Below are 24,262 nucleotides of genomic sequence, written 5' to 3' on the forward strand. Positions count from 1 at the left end.
TTTCCTCCAAAATTTTTGGCGGGACTCATCTCATCTCTTTTCTAGAGGGAATGAAACTAGATGATTGCCAAGTGGCAAATAAAATTCCTAAGCTGGTGGGGCAATTTCTAGCCTTGCCCCATTTTCACCCGCTCAAATATTAAAGTCTAAAAACTAGGAGCTTCTATTTTTTAGAAGATTCCAAATAATCCTGCATCCCAAAAAAAAATCTCCATGGCACCACCTCTTCCTTAAAAATAGAGCTTAAGCCCCATCCATGGTACCCCTGCCTTATTATCTTCCCTGTAACAAAGGTATCATGGTATCCTACTGTCATTGCATGACAAGTATTGGATGAGTCAAACCAAATGACATATTTTATCTTATACTAGTCCTAAATGGAATCAGTGGTTGTCACTCGTAACAATCCAGTTTGGAAAAAAGGCATGCGACTCCTAACTGATAAGTAGAAGATGGAAACTCAACCTTTACCACAATTGAAAATCCAAACAAGGCGAAAATAATGGCATTCCTTCTTCCTATAAATCAAATACAGAAACCATCTGCCATCACCCGTATTTAAATAAAAAATGAACTAATACATTATAGATTTTCTCAGTAAAATACACCAAATGCCGTTCATGGTCAATAACAGCATAATTGTGTCATTAGGCATGCCAATGTTACCTTATAGCAGCAAGAGACTGCCTCAGCTGGGATATAAAATTGCCAGGCCAAACAGATGTATTAAATATGTTGAAGGTGATATGAAGGCAATATTTGAAATATCCCACAACTTTTGTCAAGACAAGATCAAATTTGAAGAGTACATTGGGTTATGGATTATCTCCTGCTTTTGATAAACTTGGAGATGCAACCACAGAGATCTTTTATCCTTGAATAACCTGGTTTTAAGGCCAGTGTTAATTCATGAACTTCCTCAACAATCAATAACTCTCTTGGCTGCCTCCCAAATTGTTCAACATCAATTTGGAGTGGAAGGATATCAGAAGGGTACACCGCACTGAAAAATGACACCAGATTAACAATTATGAGCACATATTAAAAAATATTTGAAACAATAATTTTAACCATGTTATGCACACAGATACAAAAGCATTTGAAATGATAAAAAATAGATGTCCCACCACCGAAGATTACTCATATCAAGTATAACTCTGGCCTTTAGCCCCAGTGTGCAGTTAATAAATATTAACTGTAAATGCAACTCTTCACCTGCATTCTCAGAAATCGAACAATCCTTAGAGATGCTTTACTAACAATAATTATTCTAAGAAAACCATCCAGTGCACATACTTACCAAGAGTACGAACAAATTGAATAAAAGAGAGATTCTGTAATCCCATCCGACATGTTTGTACTTCTTCCAGCACATATATCAAAGTGCAATAAAGAAAGCTTGTTTCCTGGACAGTAATTGTAAGACAAACTATGTTAAAATCATTAGACCTATCATAAACACAAATCAAGATAGAGATCGATTTGCAACTGCACATCCTATACCAGATCTAATCTGTATCTTCCTCTATTTAGAACTATATTTGTTATCATAGATTTACAAGTATATTTTATTTCAACATTTTTCTTATTGCATGTCGAAACATCATCTATAGTTAGAATGCAAGCTTTTGGATTAAACTGTAAATACTGTGTTTTTTCATTTTTGCTTCATTTCAACAGAGATAAACGTCAAAATCAAAACTTTTCAGAGCACAAATGATTTAAAGAATTTGCAGAGCTTAACCTAGCTCATGTCAGTTTTGCTTTTTCTAGTTTTCAGCATTTCTTGTAACCTTAGGGCATAAGGCAAAGACTGTATTTTTGTAATTGGCAACATTGAACAAGTTCTATGTTATATCTTATGTATGTTTCTATTCGATGCACTACATTAGCCATAATAACTGTCTCTTTCTCCCTGATTTCAAAATATTTCATCATTTTTAGTTTGTCAAATTTCTTCCACACTTTTCCTGTTATAAATCCAAGTAATTAGTTCCATTTACACTTTCAACTTGCTGTGCAAATAGGATGTATCTGATACAAACACAGTTGCCTTTAAAAACTTTGGCAAAGAGACACGATGTGCATAATACCTCATGCCTCTTTAGCTAATCGAAGATGCCAATAGTTGGTAATCAATTGATTTATTACCCAATCCCTCTACCTTTATCATACATATCAACAATCTTTTACCAATTTAAACTTTTTGAACTTCAATCATAAGTATATAACTTATCTTATAAACATATTCATTGCACACCAACATTCATATGTGATCTAAATAACATGAACACAAGTAGAACACAAGATATATACATGGAAACCCTTATGGGAGAAAACCACGGTAAATCAATGCTTTTATCTATTTCTTCTTTTACAATATTTGTAGGCACCAACCCCTAACTCTGTTTGTGAGCACCAAACCACTGGAAGAACCAACTCCCCAATCTGATTGTGTGAGCACCAACCCACTAGAAGCACCAGCTCCCCAACCTGATTATGTGAGCACCAACCCACTAGAAGCACCAACTCCCACTTCTGAATTTTGTGAGCACCAACCCACTAGAAGCACCAACTCCCTAATCCAGAATTAGTGAGCACCAACCCACTTCACATAAATCTGAATTTCCACCTTAATAATGTTGCTATCTCAACTGATGATGGATACTTAATTCCTTTCTTCAAACTGCTATGATGAACATTACTAACCAGTCATATAAACCTGGCCACACTTTCCTCATAAATCTGTGATACAAATCAGTTTATAAACCTTTCACAAATCTATCTATAATCTGCCCATTAAGTGATCATACATCTATCTATAATCTGCTCTAAATCTGCTTCATAAACCTACTTGAATTTGCTTCACAAATCTGCTAGTCTGATCAAATTCTGCCACCAAAATAGTCACAATCTTCACTTCAAAATCTGCTATAGAATGACTATAATACTGGATATTCACATACACACTTTGTAGGTGTACGTCATTTTATTTCTTTACTGCTCTCACAGTTACCTACAGCTTCTAAAGGATTTTCTCCTTATGACATACCCTACACATACACACCACATAACACATACAATATATTCTTTTATTTTAGTCCTTTTGCTCCACACATATTCACAGCACTATACACTCCATCCGTTTTTTGTTCCTCTTATATATCTGCTCATATACCTATATGAATTATGAACACTGCTTACACACCCCTTTCTTTTCTCAGATCGTTATCAGCATCATATTAACAGTTTGGAAACTGCTTCAGGATTATATCCCCACTTTTAATGACAGTTTAGGAATTATCAGTATTATACATTTCCTTCACTCTACATATATTCTGTCTGTATATGTTTCTCTCACAGTTCCAGAATTATATCATTTATTACACCTCACTTGTCACATAGCATTCCCTTACTATATTTTTCACTCACTCTAATCTGCTATTTATATCTTCCTTATATATACGTTTAGAGAGTATGTCTTTTGATCAAAACGACACGTCCTTTTAGAAACCGTTGCAAAGCTTTAGTTAACCTTTGTCAACAATCATTGGAGGATCGTGGCTATGACTAGTCCACGTGTTTTTAAGATACTACACCCATTCATCGGGCTTAATCCATTTTTTACTAGTCCACGTCTATTATGAATAGACACGGCTTTCCTTAATCAAAACAATAATTAACAAATCTTTTACTTATTGAATCTGTGTATGAAACGTAACTTTCTTTAATTAAATTTACTTTCTCTTTGCTATATTACCATGCCTTAAAGTATCGAACTTTTGACTGAAGGAACATATCGACCTGTTGCATATGTTTTAACGGATCGAGCTTTCTAATTTGTTTGTTTGTGTATTAAATGAGGAGTCTTTCTTGAATATTTATTTCTGAATTTCTATCATTTTCGGTTCCTTTATCTCATACTTAGTTAACGCAATCCTTGTCCTGTGTTATCATAGTGACTTTGATATTGTTTCCTTTGACCGCAAATAATGATGTTCTATAAAATGTCTTGATATTGATTATGCTTCCCAACACATATCGTGCTTTATAATCAATACTGTTGACCTGAGATTACCGATTTATACATATTGTTTGTATGCTGCTGTTATTCCAATGTTGCCTAAGATTTCTCATATCAAACCGCTGCCTATGATAGATCTGCTGTGTATTTTCTGAGTTGCTACTGCTATGTGAATACTGTGCGTAGACTGGCTTTGGACTCCCTTTACGTGTCATACTGTATATAATATTTTTGCATATACTTCTGTATACTATACTGTATACACTATATATATTTCTGAGCATTATACAACTTAGCAAGCATAGAGATTAAATAAGTCCATCACAAATTACTTTGACATCAATGACAAATTTGCCTTCTCACTTTTGACATCAATGACAATATTTCCTTCAGCCATCTATAACAATATCAAGAAAACTGCTTGAATGGCATGACCCACAAACATGTTGTTAAGATTGATGAGCTTTCCTTTTACAAAATGATTTTTGCCAAAAACTGGAATGGAATGGACTCTTACAAAATGATTTAGTAAGTATTTTCAATGCATGGCCGGATATGTTCAAAGGGTCAATTTGGGAAGGTTTGTGGCAAGAAATCCCAGCTCAAATAATATGGCAAGTGTGGAAGGAGAGAAATGCAAGAATTTTCAAATGGAAAGAATCACCTACGTCATCATTAATCGAGAAGATCGAAATTGGCAATTGTGAGCACTTAAGTACAAAAGTTATGCACAGAAAATGCAAGTACATATCTTGTTGGGATGAGAAAATGACTAAGAATTGGCCTCACCTGATTAAACCAAAAGGAGCTTTTATAAGACCAACCTCAAAAAGAGCAGTTGCACACTGGAATCTGCCTCCTAGTGGTAGACTAAAACTGAATTTCAATGGAGCGGCAATTGGAAACCCTGGCTAATCAGGCGCGGTTTCATAATTTGTAACGATATAGGAGAAGTAGCTTGGGCTAGGTCTATCAAATTACCTAATTGATCAAACAACGAAGCTGAATTTGCTGCACTATATGTTGGCATCAAGCTCCGCATCAGAAAAAAACAACATAGAGCAGATTGATATAGAAGGTGATTCACTTTTAATAATCAATGCCATGGCTAAGCGCTCAGCACCAAGTTGGAAATTTACTGCTTGGATTGAGCGGACTGCCTTGTTGATGGATAAGATGGAGGACTTCACTTTCAGTCACCTCTATCACTAGGCAAATACAGCCGCTCATTACCTGTCCAAACAAGCAACTACTCAAGCAGAGCTGGAAGTTATTTCAGAATCTACGGTCACCTGGCAAAACCTAAAAAAGCACATTGGGAGGGATGTCAAACGGTCTAAATCCACATGCCAAGTGACCAATCCTGTTCAGATTGGGGATAAAACCAAAGTCAGACTTAGCATTTGAAGCGCATGTTGGGACTGTATCACTTCTCTACAGAGATGTGATGTGAAACCATGAACACTTGTTTCACGCTGCAGCTCCAATGAAATAGACTCTTTCTTTGACTTTTGATCTGGAATTGGAATACAAGAAACCATGGAGGCTGCATGGAATGATTTGCCCAAGCAAGTGCTAAACAAGATATTGGTGAGACTACCACTCACACAATTCATGAGATCACATTATGTGTGCAAACAGTGGTGGTCATTAAAACACAATGTTTTTCTTTATAAACCTTCAAGCTACCCTCTCACAAGCCATGATAGTAGCAACCATGGAGACTATAATTTTGAAGCCCGTGAAATGAATTCCCTATATGCAGATCAACATGTTAAACAAGTGCAATTACCTTGTCAGATTCAGGTTGGAGATATGATAGGTCATGGAGATGGGTTTCCTTGTTTTTATTTGAAAAAGAATGGACTCCAGCTTTTAATTTGGAACCCTATTACAGGCCAAAGTAATACCATAAGAGCTCTATGTAAGAGAAAGATATTATCTCAACTGAGATATTATTCTATGGCAAAAATTCTCACAGCAGCTTCAGATTGATGAACATACAACTCAACAGACAAGGAGGAATTGAAACGTGGGTCTACAGCCCCAACAAAGACAATTGGCACAAAATTTTGGTACCACTGCAAGAAAGCTGAGGAATGTTCAATTCCTAATCTTGCGATCATTCATTCATTAATTTTGAACTTGAGTTCCTGGCTTGATCATACCCTTCTAAGGATAAAACTTTACACTCAGTCATTTCAGGGATTGATCAATACTCACTCCTAGACTTGTTACAAACCAAAAACCTTTCTCATTCTAAGGCTAGAGACAGTGAAATCATTGCCAAACTAAAGCTAAACATAGCGAAAAAATAATAAGCTATCAAGCAAAAAAGACGGGTCGCCATTTGCAATGGGGCGTGTGTGTTTACAACTTAACACTCACCCCATGTCTTACTGGGTTTTTTTGTTTTTTTGGAGGGGAGGATGCATCCCCATGGTTCACTGTTAAATAGGAATGGTTATGACTACCCTTTCAGACTAGCAGTTTGTGTATGTTTTTAGTATCAGTCCATGGTCACTCCATCAATTCTAGATCCTCTTGAAATTACTTAGTCAAAAGTTATGTTAGCAATCAAGAAAAGCAAAAACACGTATTCTAGAAGGTGTTGTTCAAATGAGAAGAAGAGAAATAATAAGCAATTTTTACTAAAAATATTTTTTTTAAAGTGGCATAAGCCACCCTACATCTTACAAAATGATTGAGCAATCAACCTCTATGAACAAGATAATACCATTTACAATCCTTTATTATATAAGCATAAATAATAAAGCTAGATGGTATCAAACAAAAAAGTCCACAAATTTTATAAAAAGAAAAACAATTAAACTAAGAAGGAAGAAACTTTTACCACAACTACTTGGGAAATACTTCCAGGCCCCCCAATCTTGAGACTTTGCTTCAATTCCAGAACAAATCCAAAGGCTTCCGTAGCATTCAATAAGGGAAAGGCCTGAGTTTTAAAAAAAAAGTGAGAAACTAGCTAAATAAGTTCCATTACCATCTCATTTGAAATAGTTCAAATACATACCTTCTCAACAGTCTTCTTATCCAGCCTATTACTACCCAAAACATTTGCATCTGGGCCATCTCCCTCAATTACAAACCTAGATCCATTTCCAACAAAAGAGTTTACTTAAATGAAAAATGTATTAGATAAAGTTTCATGGTTTGTAGGTTAAACCTAGTAACTATTAGATATTTGGAAACGTGAATATTTTCACAAGAAAGCCATTACTGAAAGACTTTTGTCAAAGCTCTTCCAGAAGATATTTCACAGGTTACCCAGATGAGATGTGGCAAACTATTAGGTGTGTCCAAGTTATTTATAAAATCAATATATGTTGGTGTACCTCTGGTGTAGAATATCAGAGTAAGCAAGCTCAATAAAACGACTGCCAGGCTTACATTTTATATCCTTCATAATCCAAAGCTGCAATATAGATGGAGTATGATTTAATTTTGTGAATTTGAATAGTTTATTCCCAATTGGGAAAGCAGCAGATAGTTGAGGAAATACGATACTTGAATTCATAATAATGCAAAAGTAACCTACTTGGATGTCTTTAAGAATAAGGGTAGCTAGAGATTGCTTTTCAATATGAATTTTCAGCATTTTTGTAATCTCTTCCTTGTTTGTATCATCTTTAAGTTTCAGAAATCCACAATAAAACTTGCACATATCTCTGATCTTATTGTCAAGAACCTCAAGCTCCGGCTTCATAACTATAACTCTTTCACTTGCTTTCTGTAGCTCAACCAAAAACATAAAATATTAGTATACTGAATTTATCTACAAGTTTTCTTCCATTAACTAAATAAGATACCACAAGATCGAATTTCCCAAACATTATAGAAGCATAAATCAACAAATTATGACCAATAAATTAGCAACCATAAATTAAAAATCATGACGATACTGGCATGAACAAATTCCTGAGGTCGGGAGAGAAAGTTAACAAACACCAAAATGGCTCCAGAAGGGACGATGTTCGTAGGTGCTGGAAAGAAGCGGCAAAAACCCTAATGCACTATATCACATTGAAAGAGAGATTTAAAAGGTTCTATTCTTACCTATTTCCCATGATAAATCACTTAAGACACAATATTAAAATGAACATTCCTTTCTAGATTTATAGTTCATTTTTCTAGAATCGCCATGCATTATTGGGGTGATAAAATTCATACTTTTGGTCCTCATACTAAGTACAAGTAAGCACGAAAGGATATCATTGGTTTTATATATTTTGTCATATGACTTTAGGAAACCTTAGAAGGAACCATACAAATATAATTTGGAAGTTATTTATTCTTGGTTGTGCCACCATCCAAGCCATATTACTCAAAAGGCATCAGTTTGTTTGTATCAACTATTGAACACATTGAAAGGGTAATCACAATATTTCATATTGTTGAAGTTATTAATTATCTTGAGTGGTTGTATGGCCAAACTCGGGATTGGAGTCATCACTGGTGACTTCCATACAATCTGCAGCATTAATATTTTTTTATTTTCTGAAACATTATTATCTATTAAACTCCATCAACCATACAATGGTTCATGAAGGCAATTATCATTTGATATTTTCCTACTTTCAAACTTGTTCACTGGGATTATATTGGAATCTCTAATGCTCGTTATTTTGCATATTTCAGAGGTTATTTACAGAGATCATACATTCAGAAATTGTGTATTTAATTAATAGTAATTTTTATTGCTTCATAATAATTTGTTGACTTCTCCACCAGATCTAAGTTTGAGTTCGTAATTACTCTACAAGACTTGCTGCCAGAATTTGCATTTCATTACTTCCAAAATTTTGTAATTGCTTGCATTGTAAGTTATTTGGCTTGTGCCAACAAGCATTGTAATTTAATATTACTCAACTTTCACTATATGCTCTCACACTGCCTACATCGAAATCTCAATCATCCAAAGGTGATAAGGTTTCATGCATTTGATCATGTGAAATTTGTAAAAATCAGCAAACTCAATTTGGGACGTTACAAAATTAGAGTCAAAGTTTCCAAACTCTAAGATTCACAATTAGTCATATAGAAGGTGCTTGTCTCAAGGGATTTCTTCTTCTCCTTCATCTATTTCTGATAAGGAGGTTTTGGTTCTAGGTTTTTCATCATTTGTTTTTTGGATTTGGCTACAATGGCGGACCTTAGTGTGGCAAAGAAAGAGACTGGTCATTCTTCATCAAATTGAAATGGTTAGGGATCTTTGTGTGGATTTGCAAATGGTGGTAAGGCATTTGATGGCTACCCAATCTAAGGGCCATTTGGAAGTAATGAGCTTCTTCATGCTGCTTCTGGACAATACTTAGGTTAGTTTTGCCAAATTTATGGAGGTCTTATTTATCAGTTGATCAATTGTGGTCTAATTCATCTATTTATTGGTGATCGATTGTGGTCTAGTTTTAGTTATGTTAGTTGAAAGTTGTTTGGCTGTTTTTTGGATGTATTTATTTTAATAAAGTACTTTCATAGGTGAGAGCCCTAATAGATCTCTCATTATTTTATCAAAAATATACCCATTCTCAGAACATGTCCCTACATTCCCATGTCCCCAAAACTTGAAGAAATACTACCTACAACTTATATCAAGAATTGATTATTGGTCTACAACAATAGTGCAGTCATTTATTAATTAGAAAATTATTTTGGATTAAAAAATTTGAAAAAAGTTTTGCATTGACATTTCAGATCATACCATGTGATCCATCATTAATGCAAAGTCTTTGTGGCATGCAATATACAAGGAAACCAAATTTACCTCCTTAGGGTTCATTCCCTAGCATTAATTTTTGGTTATCTGATATTAAAAAAACCAAATTCAAATTAACAAAGGTAATAGTAAAATAGCAAAAAATTACAAAATATTGCTCACCCTGTTCTCTCCTTCAATCTTATGCAAACTTCCCTGGGTAAGCATCCTCTTATTTGAAACATTTTCCACCTGATAAAGTACATAAAACATAGTCAAATTTTGCAATCCTACCATTCCTAAAGTTACACAGTTTGCCTAGATTCCCATTTACAATTATTTCTCTTTTTTAAATACATAAATTATAGCTGCTTTTGTTTCTAATGATCTCTCACAGAAGGATTCCCTTTCTGGTTCTGAGTCTTCTCTTGAAAGAGTTTCCCTTCCTTAGTTTGGTTATGGTGTTTACTCAAGTGGGTTGAGGACCTCATGGAAAAACATATTAAGAGCTTCTTATCTCAGGTTCAAGCTACTACTGATCACTTGGGTGCTAAAAATTCAGGCGTGTGCCCATAGCAGCAATGTTAAGGGACATATTTCTCTCCAAGGGACCTGTTGCGTGAAATCTCCTTTTATATTTCATACTAGATCCTTTTTTATATGTCCTGATAAGAAACATAGAAGGAAATTTCATGTCACTAGAGCCTCTATAAAAAGGATATAGTATCATATAGTATGAAAAAAAGAAGAAAATTTCAAGCATCAGATCCCTATGGGAGGGAAACATGTCCTTCAATACTGCTGCTATGGGTGGATCCTGACCTTTTAACATCCACAGCTGCTTTTTGAGGGCTGTAGACATTATCAAACGTACGAGTTTATTTTCTTACTGACTATGGTGATCTTTGGAACTATCTTATCTTTTTGTAATATTGGTTATGTACTGCATGCTCTTATTGATCATATATCTGTCTAAACTTCTTACATCGATTTGAAAAAGCAAAAAAGTGTAAATTATCATATTAAATTTTGAAGAGATTAAAAAACCAAAAGAAACCTTAAATGTAAATCAATATGCAAGTTCTGATAAAGGAAACTCTTCTAAAATAAAAAGTGATGCAACTAAAATCATTTGATTGAATCAAGCTTGTTTATATTGGGGGGGGGGATTCTATTGAAATATATAATTCAATACAAAAAATCAAGAGTCCAAATTCTGCTATTTTAAGCATAACTTTGACCGGTGGACATTGAAACAACATAAAATGAGATAAAGACAGTGAAAAAAGTCATAATCTCCTTGATCTGACACTTATGGAATAATCATAGCAATTCATGCCAAATGATTAACAATGAACTAAATACTTTCTACAATAATTAAACATATTCAATAGAGAGGAGAAGGAACAGGTGCAGAAAGAGGTACAGGACTCGTGGAAAAGCAAAAAATCAGTAATTAAACTTCAAACAAGGGAGCCAAATGGTGGTTGTACTGGGCACAGTCTCAGTACTCTAAAGTGTTAGAAGATAATTAGCCATTTTGTTCTATTTGTTGAACAATGTAAGGCATTGTATTTCATGGGAACAAAGAACTGATGCAAATAAGCCTTAATAATTTTTGAGTTGTCTATCTTGTTGGTTGTGTACTAGACTTAAACCAGTATATTCGGTAGCCCAACCTATATGAACTTTTTGTGTTAGTGCTAGAGCTTTCTTGCTTTGTCAAAGATGTTTTATGCGTATTTATAGAGAATCTGTCCATTACAGATGCACATGAAAGATAATCCCATCTTGAACAATTGCATCTTTCTTTCAATAGATCTGACATATCCTTTGTTGTTACCTAGGTTAGCAGACTTCCAAGTAAACCCAACGCTGATTATTGGAAAGCAGCAAGAAGGATCTTGAGGTACAGCATAGGCACATTGAATTTCAGATTTTGATATGGCACTTCTAATGATTTCCAGCTGGTAGGTTACTCACTGATATTGTAGCAATATTATTATGAAACAACAGACCATCTTTTTGTCTCAAAAGAAAAAGGTGGTTTCCATGAGTATATCATATGATTTACAATTACATTAGAAGCAGCATACAAGGTATATTTTGTAATAACTACAGTGTACTCAAGCTAGTTAAAAATACAATTTTTCATGCACATACCCAGCAATTAATATTTGTATCCAATCTGTCCACTTGCTGGGCAAAAGAATCTATATAGCTGATATTGTCCAACTTAGGAGCAAGCAGCAGATTTATAAACCAAGCTACGTATTGAAAATATTATTATATTGAAATATAAACTTTCCATAATTCCGTATAAGGCCATTACGGCACGGTGTTGGAAGAGTTAATATAACATTCCTAAATGTAATTACTCCAAAAGAATAGTAATAAGAGAGGATTCATTATCCGGATGTATAATTAGTAACTAGTTGGAAATCATTTGATCGTCCCTCATTTAAAAATAGACACCAATGGCATTTTCTAATCTAATAGATAGAATTACACCAAGATTTTTTCTCTCCATTTTCTGAGTTGAATCTTTTATTATTTTTTGAGTTGAACTTATATCCCTTTGAATCGTTCTAACTGCACAAAAGGAAAATACATCAACTTTAAATCAAACACTTTACTCATAGAATCAATGGCTGCGCTAGTGCACCATGATGATTATATAAAAAGGCATATTGAAAACTTTTAGACTTGAATACTGAAATTTCATTTTGAACAACGAAATTGCATCCAAAAATCAAGGCATGAGTATACAATGTTGTATGATTCCCAAGATCTATACCTGTTTCTTAATTTCAGCTTCAAGAAAACAAACATAATCTTCTTTTTCTGCTCTGCTTATGGATGTATTAGCAGATCCTCCAAATCGACCTGTCATTTGTAAGTAATGTGATTTCAGTTTGTCCAGTTCCTGGCATCCATGATGCAATTCTTGGGCCTCCTTCTGCAAAGAAAATTATAATGTAAGCAGATACAAAACTTGCAAACACCATTAAATTTTTTAACATACTGTTTAGAAACAAAAAAAATGAGGTGTTACCATCAGTTCATGTTTTTTTGCTTGCAGTAGTAGCAATTTAGACTTCTCATATGCAACAACTTGCTGCAACCACTTTAAAGATCCCAAACTACAATACAACAAAATACCACATGGCAATGTTAAGGATGACATTCTTGACAAAAAAAAATAGAGAATTTTCAATCAATCCACAAGCAACATTGAAGCAGAGGTGAATTTTTTAATCCCTTAGGAAAATTGTAAACAAGAGAATAATAATGTTCACCATTACCTCTTTTTAAGAAATTTGCTTTCAGTCTGTGAGCACTTCTTTACATCCGATGCCTGTCAAAGTAGCAGGATCAAATGTGGAAAAACAGTTCTTCTACTGTCACTGCCAAAACTGTGAATGTATTTTCAAAGATGTTATTGTTTTTTAAGAGTTTCACTCAGTAATGATGGCCTCACATATTAAATTACCTGAAATTGTTGATTGTTTGAAATTTTCATCCTATCTATGTCTTCCTGGATAAATTTCAGTGTCTCTTGAAAAAGGCAAAGCTGCAACATAGATTCATTAGAATGCAATGAAATTAAGTTTTCTTGATATTAAAAGAACAAAACATTAGTCCAACCAGTTGCATAGCATTAATACAAACACAAATAAAGTTTACATTAACATCAACTCATTATAGTAACCACGGGAGGTACAAACTCCCGACATTAGAACAAGTGCTTCATATAACTTCACAATCTAGCCAATTATGACTAACGCTAAGAATGGCCAAGTCACCAGCAATGCACAAGGGATTTAGAGGAGACAATAAATTCTTCTCCTGAGACCATTACTGGCTTGAACACTAAGAGAGTTAAATATACAAGAAGGTTCACAACAGAGCATACCAAAGATGTTATTGAACAGAAATTTCAAAATGCAACCATAGATTTATGGCTGGCAAAAACATAGCATGAAAAAACGAGACTCCTTCATAGTATACATGAAGTTGTTATGGAGAGGTGCTTACTTGTGGTCGTGACAAGAAAATAAAAATTAAACATTCTTCTTGAGTTTTAGGCTTGCAAATCAATGGAATATGCAGCTCTTCAACTTCTTGACAAATCTCGTCAGAAACCTGCAATATTACTCAAAACATTTGAATTAGATAGAATTTAAAAGCTTGATGACTTTATACATACAATAAAGATGGATCTTACAGTATCAGCATACATTAATCAACTTTCTTGATTCCACTGCAATAACATCCTCTGTAGGTTTTGTTCTAGTAACAAAGAGTCTTTTGGTAGAAGGCATCCTTCCTTCTGAATTTTCCAAAAAAACTTTACCACTAAGAGTACTCTCCACAGGCTCGATACCAAAACTCAAGCTGCTATTTGTGTGATCTTTTATCAAACTGCCTGGGTCTTGTACATCCATCTCTTGACATTTTCGCTTTTTATTTAGATATCCCTTGTCATTGTGTGCCTGCAAGGATAATATCTTTTCTGTAGCACATGGGAATTCAAATGTTTTAGCACTACCATTACCCCTGGCATGCTGTAGCATCATTGGTCCTTCAGAAATAAATCCACTTGTACAACTTGGAAGTTGTGTCTCTGCAAAGCTTTTCCATTGTAATTTGTTTCGTTGAGTTAAGCTACATTCCTTTTCTGATAAGGGCAAGGAAATATTTCCACAATTATTGTGCATCTCGATGTTTTCGGTTCCCATGCAACTAACTTCCTGCATTGTATATTATTTTAAGTTAAATGTTGCAACAGTTCTTCTGAAATTAGACTTTTTTTTTTCAATCTTTTCATAGATACATCACACTTTAAAATCACTCAAAGATGATAGGTACATGATATTGCATTACAGAATGTTATCTATAAGTCATCACAGAATCAAACTACCAACCTACCAACCTACCAGATAGCTGGAATACCCATTCTTTTTATACAATTAACTAGAACTTATGACATTGACATTCCTACTAAGCCTGTACCTTTGCACAACACAAACAAATTTCTGATAAAATAATTAATTAATTACTGTAATTTAAAATACTGAATAGTTTAATTTGGGAATAGAATTCAGTAGAAATGGAGATAAGAAAATCATAATTAAAAACTTAAATATACAAATATTTTTAACTCACCTCACCATTCTTTGATTTTGTGCTTGAACATTCTGTGTTTAATTTTACTGCAGATGTCAGCTGGTTGACAGAGTCAACGGCATTTCTAAGAATGATGTCACCATCTGTGTACTCAAAATTTTTGGAATTTTCATGATTTAAAAAGACAGGTTTCTTTTGGAGAAAAGATTCTTTATGTCTCTGCCCTTGCATGTTGCCCTTTGAATGTGAAATTCTACAGAAGTCATTGTTCATCAAATTTCTGTTTGATGCACAGGTGTCCATAAAATTTGTAACTAGCTTGTGCTCATTGGAGACTGGATTTGCATTGTGTGTATCTCTGGCATGCTCTTTAAAGGAACTTTTTACATCAATCTGGTTGCTTCCACCACACATATTCAAGTGTTCTATGCTATTAAGATGTGAATAACCATAATTTGCATCCCCATAATTGCTCAAATTTAAAGGTGTGGAAAAGATATTGTTTGATGTACTGCAGCCTTTTGCATCATTTCTAATGACAGATGGATAATTCGACTTTTTCACATTAGTTAAACTACCACAGTCAGCAATAGGACCCAAAGGTGTCATCTCACACATAGTACCTCTAATAGGGGAAAGAATGGGCCGCACTGAAGATGATAAGTCACTCTCTGAATTACTACACAAACCATGATGTTGGTTGCCAAATAATGAAGCATCTTTATGAACTGCTGACAAATTTGGCTTCAGATCATATAGCTCACACACAGTTTTGCTTTTCTTATCAGTAGAAATCAACTGTGTCGGCAAACTGCAGTGGAAAGCCAAACCTGTTCTCTTATTTAAAGGAGTGTTAATTTGTATACTATTTAGATTCTTTGAAAGTTTGTTCTTACATAAAATGCTTTTACATTGATCAATTCCTGACACGGAAAGATTTGGCTGAACAATTTGACTGCTAGATTTCAAGTTCACTTCTAGTCTGTTGCCTGAAGATTCCTTTGGAGTAGACAAAGTATTGTTGGGAATATCATGGCATTCTTTTGAATCCATGGGCTTGAAAAGTGATTTGCTAACAGAAGCAGAGAATGGTAAAGATACTTGTATGTCCTTGGAGTCACTATCTTCTAGATTTTCATCAGAAATGAATGGATATTTATGTGTGTTTTCTAACTCTGTCTGCTTCTTCAAAGGTGTCACTGAACTGTCAGAAACTGCATCGCACTTGGAATGAGACAAATCAGACCTAGGGATGGAATGTTTAATTTTTGGCTGTGACAGAACTGAATAAGGGACCTCAATCTGTTCTGAACCAACATGTTGGCAAACCTGCTGGGTATCTCTGTTTGAAACAGGAGAAACACGAAATAAGTCCTTACCAAACGCTGTGCCCTTCCTTTCTTCTGCTCCATCTGGCTCAGGAAAATGTTTAACAGACCCTTCTAAATACTCATTAGTAAATGAGGCACATCTGTCAAGCAAAACCGTGTCCTCAACAAAACCAAAAGACTTCAGTTCTTGTTTATTTCTAGGCATTGTGACATTCATTTCAATTGGTTTAAGAATTGATCCAGCTTCCTTCGAATTACCAATCAGCTGATCCTCTGAAAGCTTGGACTTTCCATGTATTTTGAAACCTTTACTAGAAATTGATAACTGTTCTTGTTTCTGTTGATGGTGCTCCTCCTCACGATTGAAATATGCAGTGCATTGTGGTGGAGAAAGCTTGACTTGATTATGCAACTGAGCAAGAGACTGGTTCTTTTCTATGTCTGGAACAAATATGGCATCTTCTTTGTCTTTAGCTTCTGTGATCCCCATCTGATGGTCTGTTTCTATTTTTTGTGTCACATTAATTTTATTGTTCTGAGCTGTTGAGATTGGAACTGTAGAAATCTCCCTTTCCATGTTCAGAGATCTCTGGGGATCCATTTCCAATTCTGACTTCCGCATTAATTGTTGCATCTGGTCCTTCCTATTAAAATTTAGACCAGATAGACAATCAGACAATGTACATCGGCCATCCTTGTTGGGCTTAACAACCATGATCTCTAATGACTGCTTCAGTTCTCCACCTGATGCCAATTTTGTGTCAATACTTTGCTTATTTTCCATGACATTAATGGCAGAGGTTTCTAATTCCACATTGACAGGTTCTTCCACTTCTATGTCTTGTGCCAAGTTCAAGAACAGCCCTTTCGCTTTCTCTGGAGAAAGCACCCCCTCAAATCTACAAGGAAAATTATCTACAGATGTCCCAATTTTAGTATCACACTGGTTCCTTTCTAAATTTGGCACCAACATTGTGTTATTTCTCTCCATAAAATCCATGATGCAACTGGTAGACTTTTCTTTTTCTACACAATCCACATCATCCGATTTAACATCCAATTTCAAATTTGACAATCTCTCTTTCTGTTTCTCATGCTGCATACCATTAAAATTGTGGTTAGAAAGTGGGACATGCTTTGTTGGCCCAATATCAAGCATAGGCTGGTTGATTTCTGCATCTGTATTTAAAATTGCATGATTAGTCACTATGTTATCAGTGGTGGATAATTCTTCTATCATTGCAAAATCTTTTTGCATTGTGTCTGTTCTAAGGTTCAGCAGCACTTTACTCTGTTGTTTCTTCTGCTTTCCATCAAAACTGTCAAGAGATAACTTATACACTGGTTTCATTTCACTGTCTTCATGCCATTTTTCTGCCTCGATTGAAAGGGCACATGAATTCATTTCTACATCTGGAGTTTCAGATACATTATTATGCTTAGCCAATAATGATAATAAATTGTTATTTTCCTCACAGTTAGTTGCTGCAATCTCAACCATAGACTGGCTACTTTCAGTAGCATTATTCTCAGTTGTCCTGATATCAATCTTGGACGTCTCAACTTCCACGTCACTTGGATCCTTTAATCCCATACCCCATTTTGGGATCATTGCTGCAATTTGTTTTTGTTTTTCTTGACTCTGTTCTGCCTCAAAATTCAAGAGAGATGTACCATTCCCTGTTTTCAATCTGGCAATCACAATCATTGATTGATTTCCTTCTAACATAGTTGTATAGCCAGTATTATTACAGTTCTTAGTTGTCATCATGTCAATGGTCGACCCATGTGCTTCTAAATGACCCTTCAATTCTCCATCTGATGCTAATTTTGTGTCAACATTTTGCTTATTTGCCTTGATGTCGATGGTAGAGACTTCCAATTCCTTGTTGACAGGATTGTTAACTTCTCTGTCTTGTGACAAATTCGAAGAGATACTTTTCTCTTTCTCTTGAGAATTTTCCCCCTCAAGTTTACAAGGAAAATTATCTACCATTGATACAGTTTTAGTGTCACAGTGGTTCATTTCCAAATTTGGAGTCAGCTTTATGTCATTCCCCTCCTTAAATCTCGTAATGTAATTGTTAGACCTTTCTGTTTGTACACAACCCACATCATTTAGTTTTACATCCAGCTTCAAATTCAGCAATCTCTCTTGTTGTTCCTGGTGCTGCATACCCTTAAATTTGGAAACAGATACTGGGGTATGCTTTGTTGGCAGAGTCTCAAGGAAATACTGGTTGGTATCTGCATCTGTATTTAAAACTCCATGATTGGTTGCTATGCTATCAGTGGCAGATAATTCTTCTATCATTGCAAGATCTTTTCCTGTTGTGTCTGGTCTAGGGCTCGCCAGCAATTTCCCTTGCAGGTTCTGCTGCATTACATCAAAATGAGAAAGAGATAATTCACAAGCTTGTTTCATTTTACCATCTTCGTGGCATTTTATTGCCTCAAGAGATTGGACACACAAATTCATTTGTACATCTTGAGTCACTTCAGTCACATTATTATGTTTAGCTGCAGCAATCTCAGTCTCTGACATCTTAAGATCCATGTTGACATTTTTGTTCCCCATATAGCATCCCAACCCTACCAGTGCACTTTTTGTATCCTGCCACTTCTGCTCTTCACATTTATGAACATGTGAGTTACCTGATGTTCTTAAATTGTTATCTTCCTTGGAGTTAGTTGTTGCAATCTCAACCATAAACTGGTTACTTTCAGTAGCATTCTTCTCAGTTGTTGTGATATCAATATTGGATGTCTCGACTTCCACACTACTTGGATCCTTTAATCCCATATCCCATCTTGAGTTAAATGCTGCAATTTGTTTTTGTTTTTCTTGACTCTGGTTTGTCACAAAACTTGAGAGAGATGTGTCATTTCCCGTTTTCAATCTGGCAGTGACAATCATTGATTGATTTCCTTCTAACATAGTCATATAGCCAGTATCTTTACAGTGCTTAGTTGCCATCATGTCAATGGTCGACCCATGTGCTTCTAAATGACCCTTAAATTCTCCATCTGGTACCAATTTTGTGTCAATGTTTTGCTTATTTGCCCTGACGTCAAAGGCAGAGACTTCCAATTCCATGTTGACTGGTGTACTTTTTTTATACTGCCATTGCTGCTCTTCACTTTTTTCAATATGTGAATCATCTGATAATCTTAAATGGTTATCTTCCTCAGAGTTAGGTGCTGCAATCTCAGCTATAGACTGGCCACTTTCAATAGCATTATTCTCGGTTGTTCTGATGTCAATATTACATGTCTCACCTTCCGCATCACTTGTATCCTTTAATCCCATCCCCCATCTAAGGTTCAACGTCACAATTTCTTTTTCTTTTTCTTGACTCTGGTCTGTCTCAAATTTCAAGGGAGATGTGCCATTTCCTGTTTCCAATTTGGGAGTCACAGTCATAGATTGGTTTCCTTCTAATGTAGTCATATATCCAGTACCACTACAGTGCTTAGTTGCCATGAAGCCAGTGGTAGACCCATGCATTTCTAAATCAGCATATTTCTTTGGTTCCATACCCACTTTTGAATCTGACAATTTCTTTGTTTGTCTTTCCTGTTGCTCTGCCTCAAATTTGATTGAAGAACAGTTTTCTCCTTCCATTGTTTCTGTATTATTGTATTGCTCAGTACCTACAGTCTCAATGATAGATGGTATAATTTTGACATCCGTCGTCACTTTAGTGTTCTCACTACACTCATTTGCATTGATATCAATGCAGCACCCATCCACTTCTTTGTCAACAAGAAAATTGGGTTCCAATTTCCACTGTGGCCTCAACAACCTTGGTGATTGCTGTTGCTGCAGATTTTTATCAAAATCAAAAACAAATGAGTCTGCTGCTGCAGTCAATTCAGTGCCTTTATTTTGTTTATTTGGCATATTCTCAATTGCAAGCTGGTCTCTTTCCTGGTCTGTCATCAATATGGCATTACCCTTTTTCATATATGCTTCAGATTCAATAGTAGATGTTTTAATTTCTACACCAGCAGAATCTTTTAATTTCATTCCCTGCCCTGTCTTCCAAAATGCTGAGTCTGTATGAGAATGTGAAGAGCCAAAATACTCTTTCCCTTGATTAAGCTCTTTGAAAGAGACATCAGGCTGAACCTCTGATAATTTTTCAGCTAGCATTGATTCTAAATAAGGGGACATACTTTCATACTCATATTTGATCTGCTTTTCCTGGCTTGAGCTCATGCCAATCATTCCTTCACAATTGTCCAAGGTATTATCATTTGAAACAACCCACCATCTAGCTTGTTTCGGCTTGGTAAGGGCCATGGTATTTTCCGACAAAGGTTGCCCAGTCTGTTCTACTGGTGTTTTGAAATCTTCTGTTCCAAGTGCCCTTTCCTCAGTTTCCGACACAGGAGTTTTGACTACTTCAGCAGGATTACTGCATTGTTTATCAGGATTCATAAGTTTACCAAACTGTAATGAAAATGTTGTGCAGTCCAACGTAATGTCATCTTCAACAGGAGAGCAGACACCCATTCCAGGTGCAATGTGCCATAAGGAAACTGGCCCAAAGAATTCCCTATCTGCACTGCAGAAAGCCCAGAAATGGTTTATATATAGAAAGTCCAACAAATTCAAATTCTTGAAATATTGCTACAAAAATGGTTACGTCATAATGCTTCTGTAAAGAGAAATGACATTAGATCTCATTAACACAGAGGAGCTAAGAGAAATGACGTTAGATCTCATTACCACCAAGGAGCTAAGTGATAATGTAATGTAGTAGACGGTCCAAGAAAATGCTAACAGGAAAACTATATCAGTAAGAGGACAAAATTAGGAATTAAATTGAATAGAATTTCAAAATTAGGATGATCTTGATCAGATCAAGAGACAACAAATTCTACAATATAACCTCCAATCTGCACATTCCTCTATGAGATAATTTTGTCATGAACATCATTATATTTCTCCTGCATCAATGTCTCACACATTAAAATATTTGACATTTTTCATACTATCCCCTGAATCTTGTACATTTTGCAAAATTTTCCTTTGTTTGTAGAGGTAGCAGCAACGAAAGTTGTTCTTCGACTTGTATATCCAGTTATAGTGATTCAATTGTGAATGTTTGTACAAATGAACTGCAATTGTGCAAAAAGTTATTTGCATTGAGGCATCAGCCAATTATAGATCTAAAACAACCAACACATTCAAATAATCTTGTTTTAGATGATTTATCTCCATTTACAGATCTATATGTACTCCATTGTATCCATGTGGTAATAACAGAAAATCCCACAGCAAATGCAGGCATGCTTGAAGGCTCGATTAATATGCCTGGCTTAATGGCATTGAGCTAAACTACAATACAATAAGTCATAGCTAAATCATGATATCAAAGTACCCTGATTAGGAGAATCCCTGGACACTAAATTAAGTTGATTCTGTCCAAAAATCTAGCTTAAGTTTGACATTTTATCAAATTCAACATGCCATACAAGCATTTACATTAAAAGCAGAAATAATGATGCATTGACATTTCCTGTTTTGAATAAATGCAAAAATAGAACCTACAGAATCATTTTGTTCTATATAAATTAGGATGTGATCCATGTAATCCTTTCCACATTCCAAAACATTTATAGTTTAAGTATTTGATAGCTTCCTTTTATAGTAATCAATTTAGCAGTTCGTTCAAAATAAAATGCCCTTCCAAAAAGCTGTCATAATATGAATCATAAGTTACAGAAAACTACCAGAGACATAACAGACAAGAAGTTTAAAAATTTATCCTGCTTCTTGAAGGTGAGTAAAATCTTTAGCCTGTCCAAAATTTAAAATAAAAATAAAATGTTTTAAATAATCATTACTTTTTCTTTTACTGAAATTAGATGGAAACTAAAAGAAGATAACAATTGACTTTCCATAACAAAAGGATTAGTTTCCTTCGTATCAAAAAATCTGCTAGCAGAAGATTATCTAATAGCATATGTAAGGACATTTGGAGATCTCCCATCAGCTGGTACCTGGGGGAGGAATCACAACCTTGATACACTCTTAACGACAAATCCCTGTACAAAAATGTGGACAGTAAGCCAAGCCAATTTCCATACTACTTATTCTTGTAATTTCTCCTCTGGTTGTTATGCTCCCAATATTATATGGTACAAGGTATCTAGTCTGGTTTGGCTTGTTGTGACAATTTAAAGTGTTGATTCTAAGTATAGTTGGGTATGGTATTGTGATCTATTCTTGTGTTCACCTTTTTGTGAAATCTTATGTAGAAAATATTTTAATTCCGTTCAGCTGGTGGCCATATGCATCTAGACTCCAGCCGTTATGCTCCTGAAATTATAATATATACATTAACTTATGGTATCTAATCTGGCTTGACTTATTGCACAAATTGAGTGTTAATTTGAATTATGTCTAGTTAGGTAAGTTTTATTCAGTTTTTTAGTGTACTTCTTAACCAAACTTGTGTAATCAAGATAGGATATATTTTGATTGCATTCTATTCGTTGCTAAATGTACAGTATAACCCTTTTGAAGATTTTGTTGTGTAATTGTGTGAATATGATATAATTATATGTTTTTCACTCGTTCATAATATGTATGGCAATATATCTAAGCCCCAAACGTAAAAGAAAAATAAAAACATGTGGTATCTGGAACTGACCTTCTCCAGGTGAACCTTTATCGGACACACTGACTGGAGTAGCAGCTTGAGCATCAGAAACCTCGAATTCTTCCTTCTGTAAACTAGATATTGGTGTTACTTGAAGATGTTGGTCAATATCTTTGTGTTGTAAATCCTTAGGCTGAGAATCTGAAGACCCACTTGGTGGAGTTTTAACAATGTTGTCTCCAGCATTAGGCTTATTGTCTGGGGGCGTTTCAAAGTCTTCATCTCTATCAAAAACATGAATAGACGTGATATCAGCAAAGCTCACCCTTCTGGACTTTTTCTTTAGACGAACGCATTCCTCATCATCAAGTTCTGCTGACAAAATCTCATCACCTTCCTTGCTAATATTCTCGGTTTCATTTGCAATCTCATTATGGTTTAACTCCATTGTAGCTAAATCAAGATAATTCAGAGCCTTTATACCCTATAGACCAAACAAAATTCTTCAGGTCAATTAAAATACAATCGAAATGCTTCAAAATTAACATACAAAGAAGGCATTATTCAAATCCTTCCATCCTTAACAACCTAGTTCATGGAATCTGCATAATCTTTTCAAAAATCAAATTTCTTTTAAATCACAAGACTACAAACTAAACCCCATAATTTTTTTTGTTATTCATTCAGTGATGATTTCATTAATGTATACGTAAACCAAGAGTGGCATTAAAAGCCCAAATCCTTAATCCCTTTGCCGAGCCAATCAATATTGTCAGACCCTTGAAAAACTAACTAGTTTTGTCCAGAAATTTCACCATTTCATAATACTCAAGACAGTTCAAATCCTTGAAACCCATTGACGGCCAGAGCTACAATTTATTTTAAAACTGATGATAAAACATCCGTGATTGTAATAACAACATTCTTTTATAGACACCAACATTTGTATTTGAATCCTGAAACCCAATAGCTCTGCCGAAATCCTCGCAAAGCTAATCAGTGGAATTGAAAACCAGCTCTTGTAATACTGAAACCCTTAAACACAACAATGACGACAAAAACTTGTAAGTCCAAGCAATGTCTATGCACATGCTTCACGCCTGTCCAGTTTTTCGACACGATTCAAATTCTCAAACTCTGGTAAAAACCTAAATCTGAAATTCATAGTAAAGAAAGTATAATTCATCAAATTTCAAGAGGGCCGGTTCAAAACATACCTTCGGACTGAATATTTAATATCTAACGTGTGAGAATTTTCCATTGAAGATGCAGGTACAAAAAGTACAGTGCTTTTGCAAGGAGATCGATGTATATTTTCTTGCGGTTTTGAATGTAAATGGAAAATGCGGGAAAGTTTTTTAAATTTTTTGTTTTTAAACGATATTATATAACGGGACATTTAGCTTTTCTGAATGTCTTCGTTACAATATGAAATATCTTTGTTGTT

At 35.0% G+C, this 24,262-nt stretch overlaps 1 protein-coding gene across 5 annotated transcripts; it reads right to left on the minus strand.

Annotated features, from left to right (window-relative positions):
- Positions 1–557: 557 nt before the first annotated feature.
- On the minus strand, positions 558–24,262 carry LOC131063792 (uncharacterized). Of its 5 annotated transcripts, none has more exons than XM_057997725.2 (18): positions 24,033–24,262; positions 23,631–23,842; positions 22,867–23,299; positions 14,910–20,767; positions 13,982–14,494; positions 13,779–13,886; positions 13,234–13,314; positions 13,046–13,098; positions 12,796–12,883; positions 12,538–12,699; positions 9,924–9,992; positions 7,584–7,775; positions 7,381–7,460; positions 7,059–7,134; positions 6,879–6,980; positions 1,301–1,406; positions 1,128–1,215; positions 558–1,003 (listed from the first exon to the last, which is right to left on the minus strand). In XM_057997725.2, the coding sequence occupies exons 2-18, from the start codon at positions 23,670–23,672 to the stop codon at positions 823–825; spliced, it is 8,232 nt and encodes a 2,743-aa protein (XP_057853708.2). In that variant the 5' UTR covers positions 23,673–23,842; positions 24,033–24,262; the 3' UTR covers positions 558–822. The 5 variants fall into 5 exon arrangements, with proteins under 5 accessions (XP_057853708.2, XP_057853706.2, XP_057853711.2 ...); XM_057997723.2 differs by having other exon boundaries at positions 23,631–23,850; XM_057997728.2 differs by having other exon boundaries at positions 23,757–23,842; positions 24,033–24,261.

This window comes from Cryptomeria japonica, chromosome 1, assembly GCF_030272615.1.
Source record: "Cryptomeria japonica chromosome 1, Sugi_1.0, whole genome shotgun sequence".
Lineage (NCBI taxonomy): Eukaryota > Viridiplantae > Streptophyta > Pinopsida > Cupressales > Cupressaceae > Cryptomeria > Cryptomeria japonica.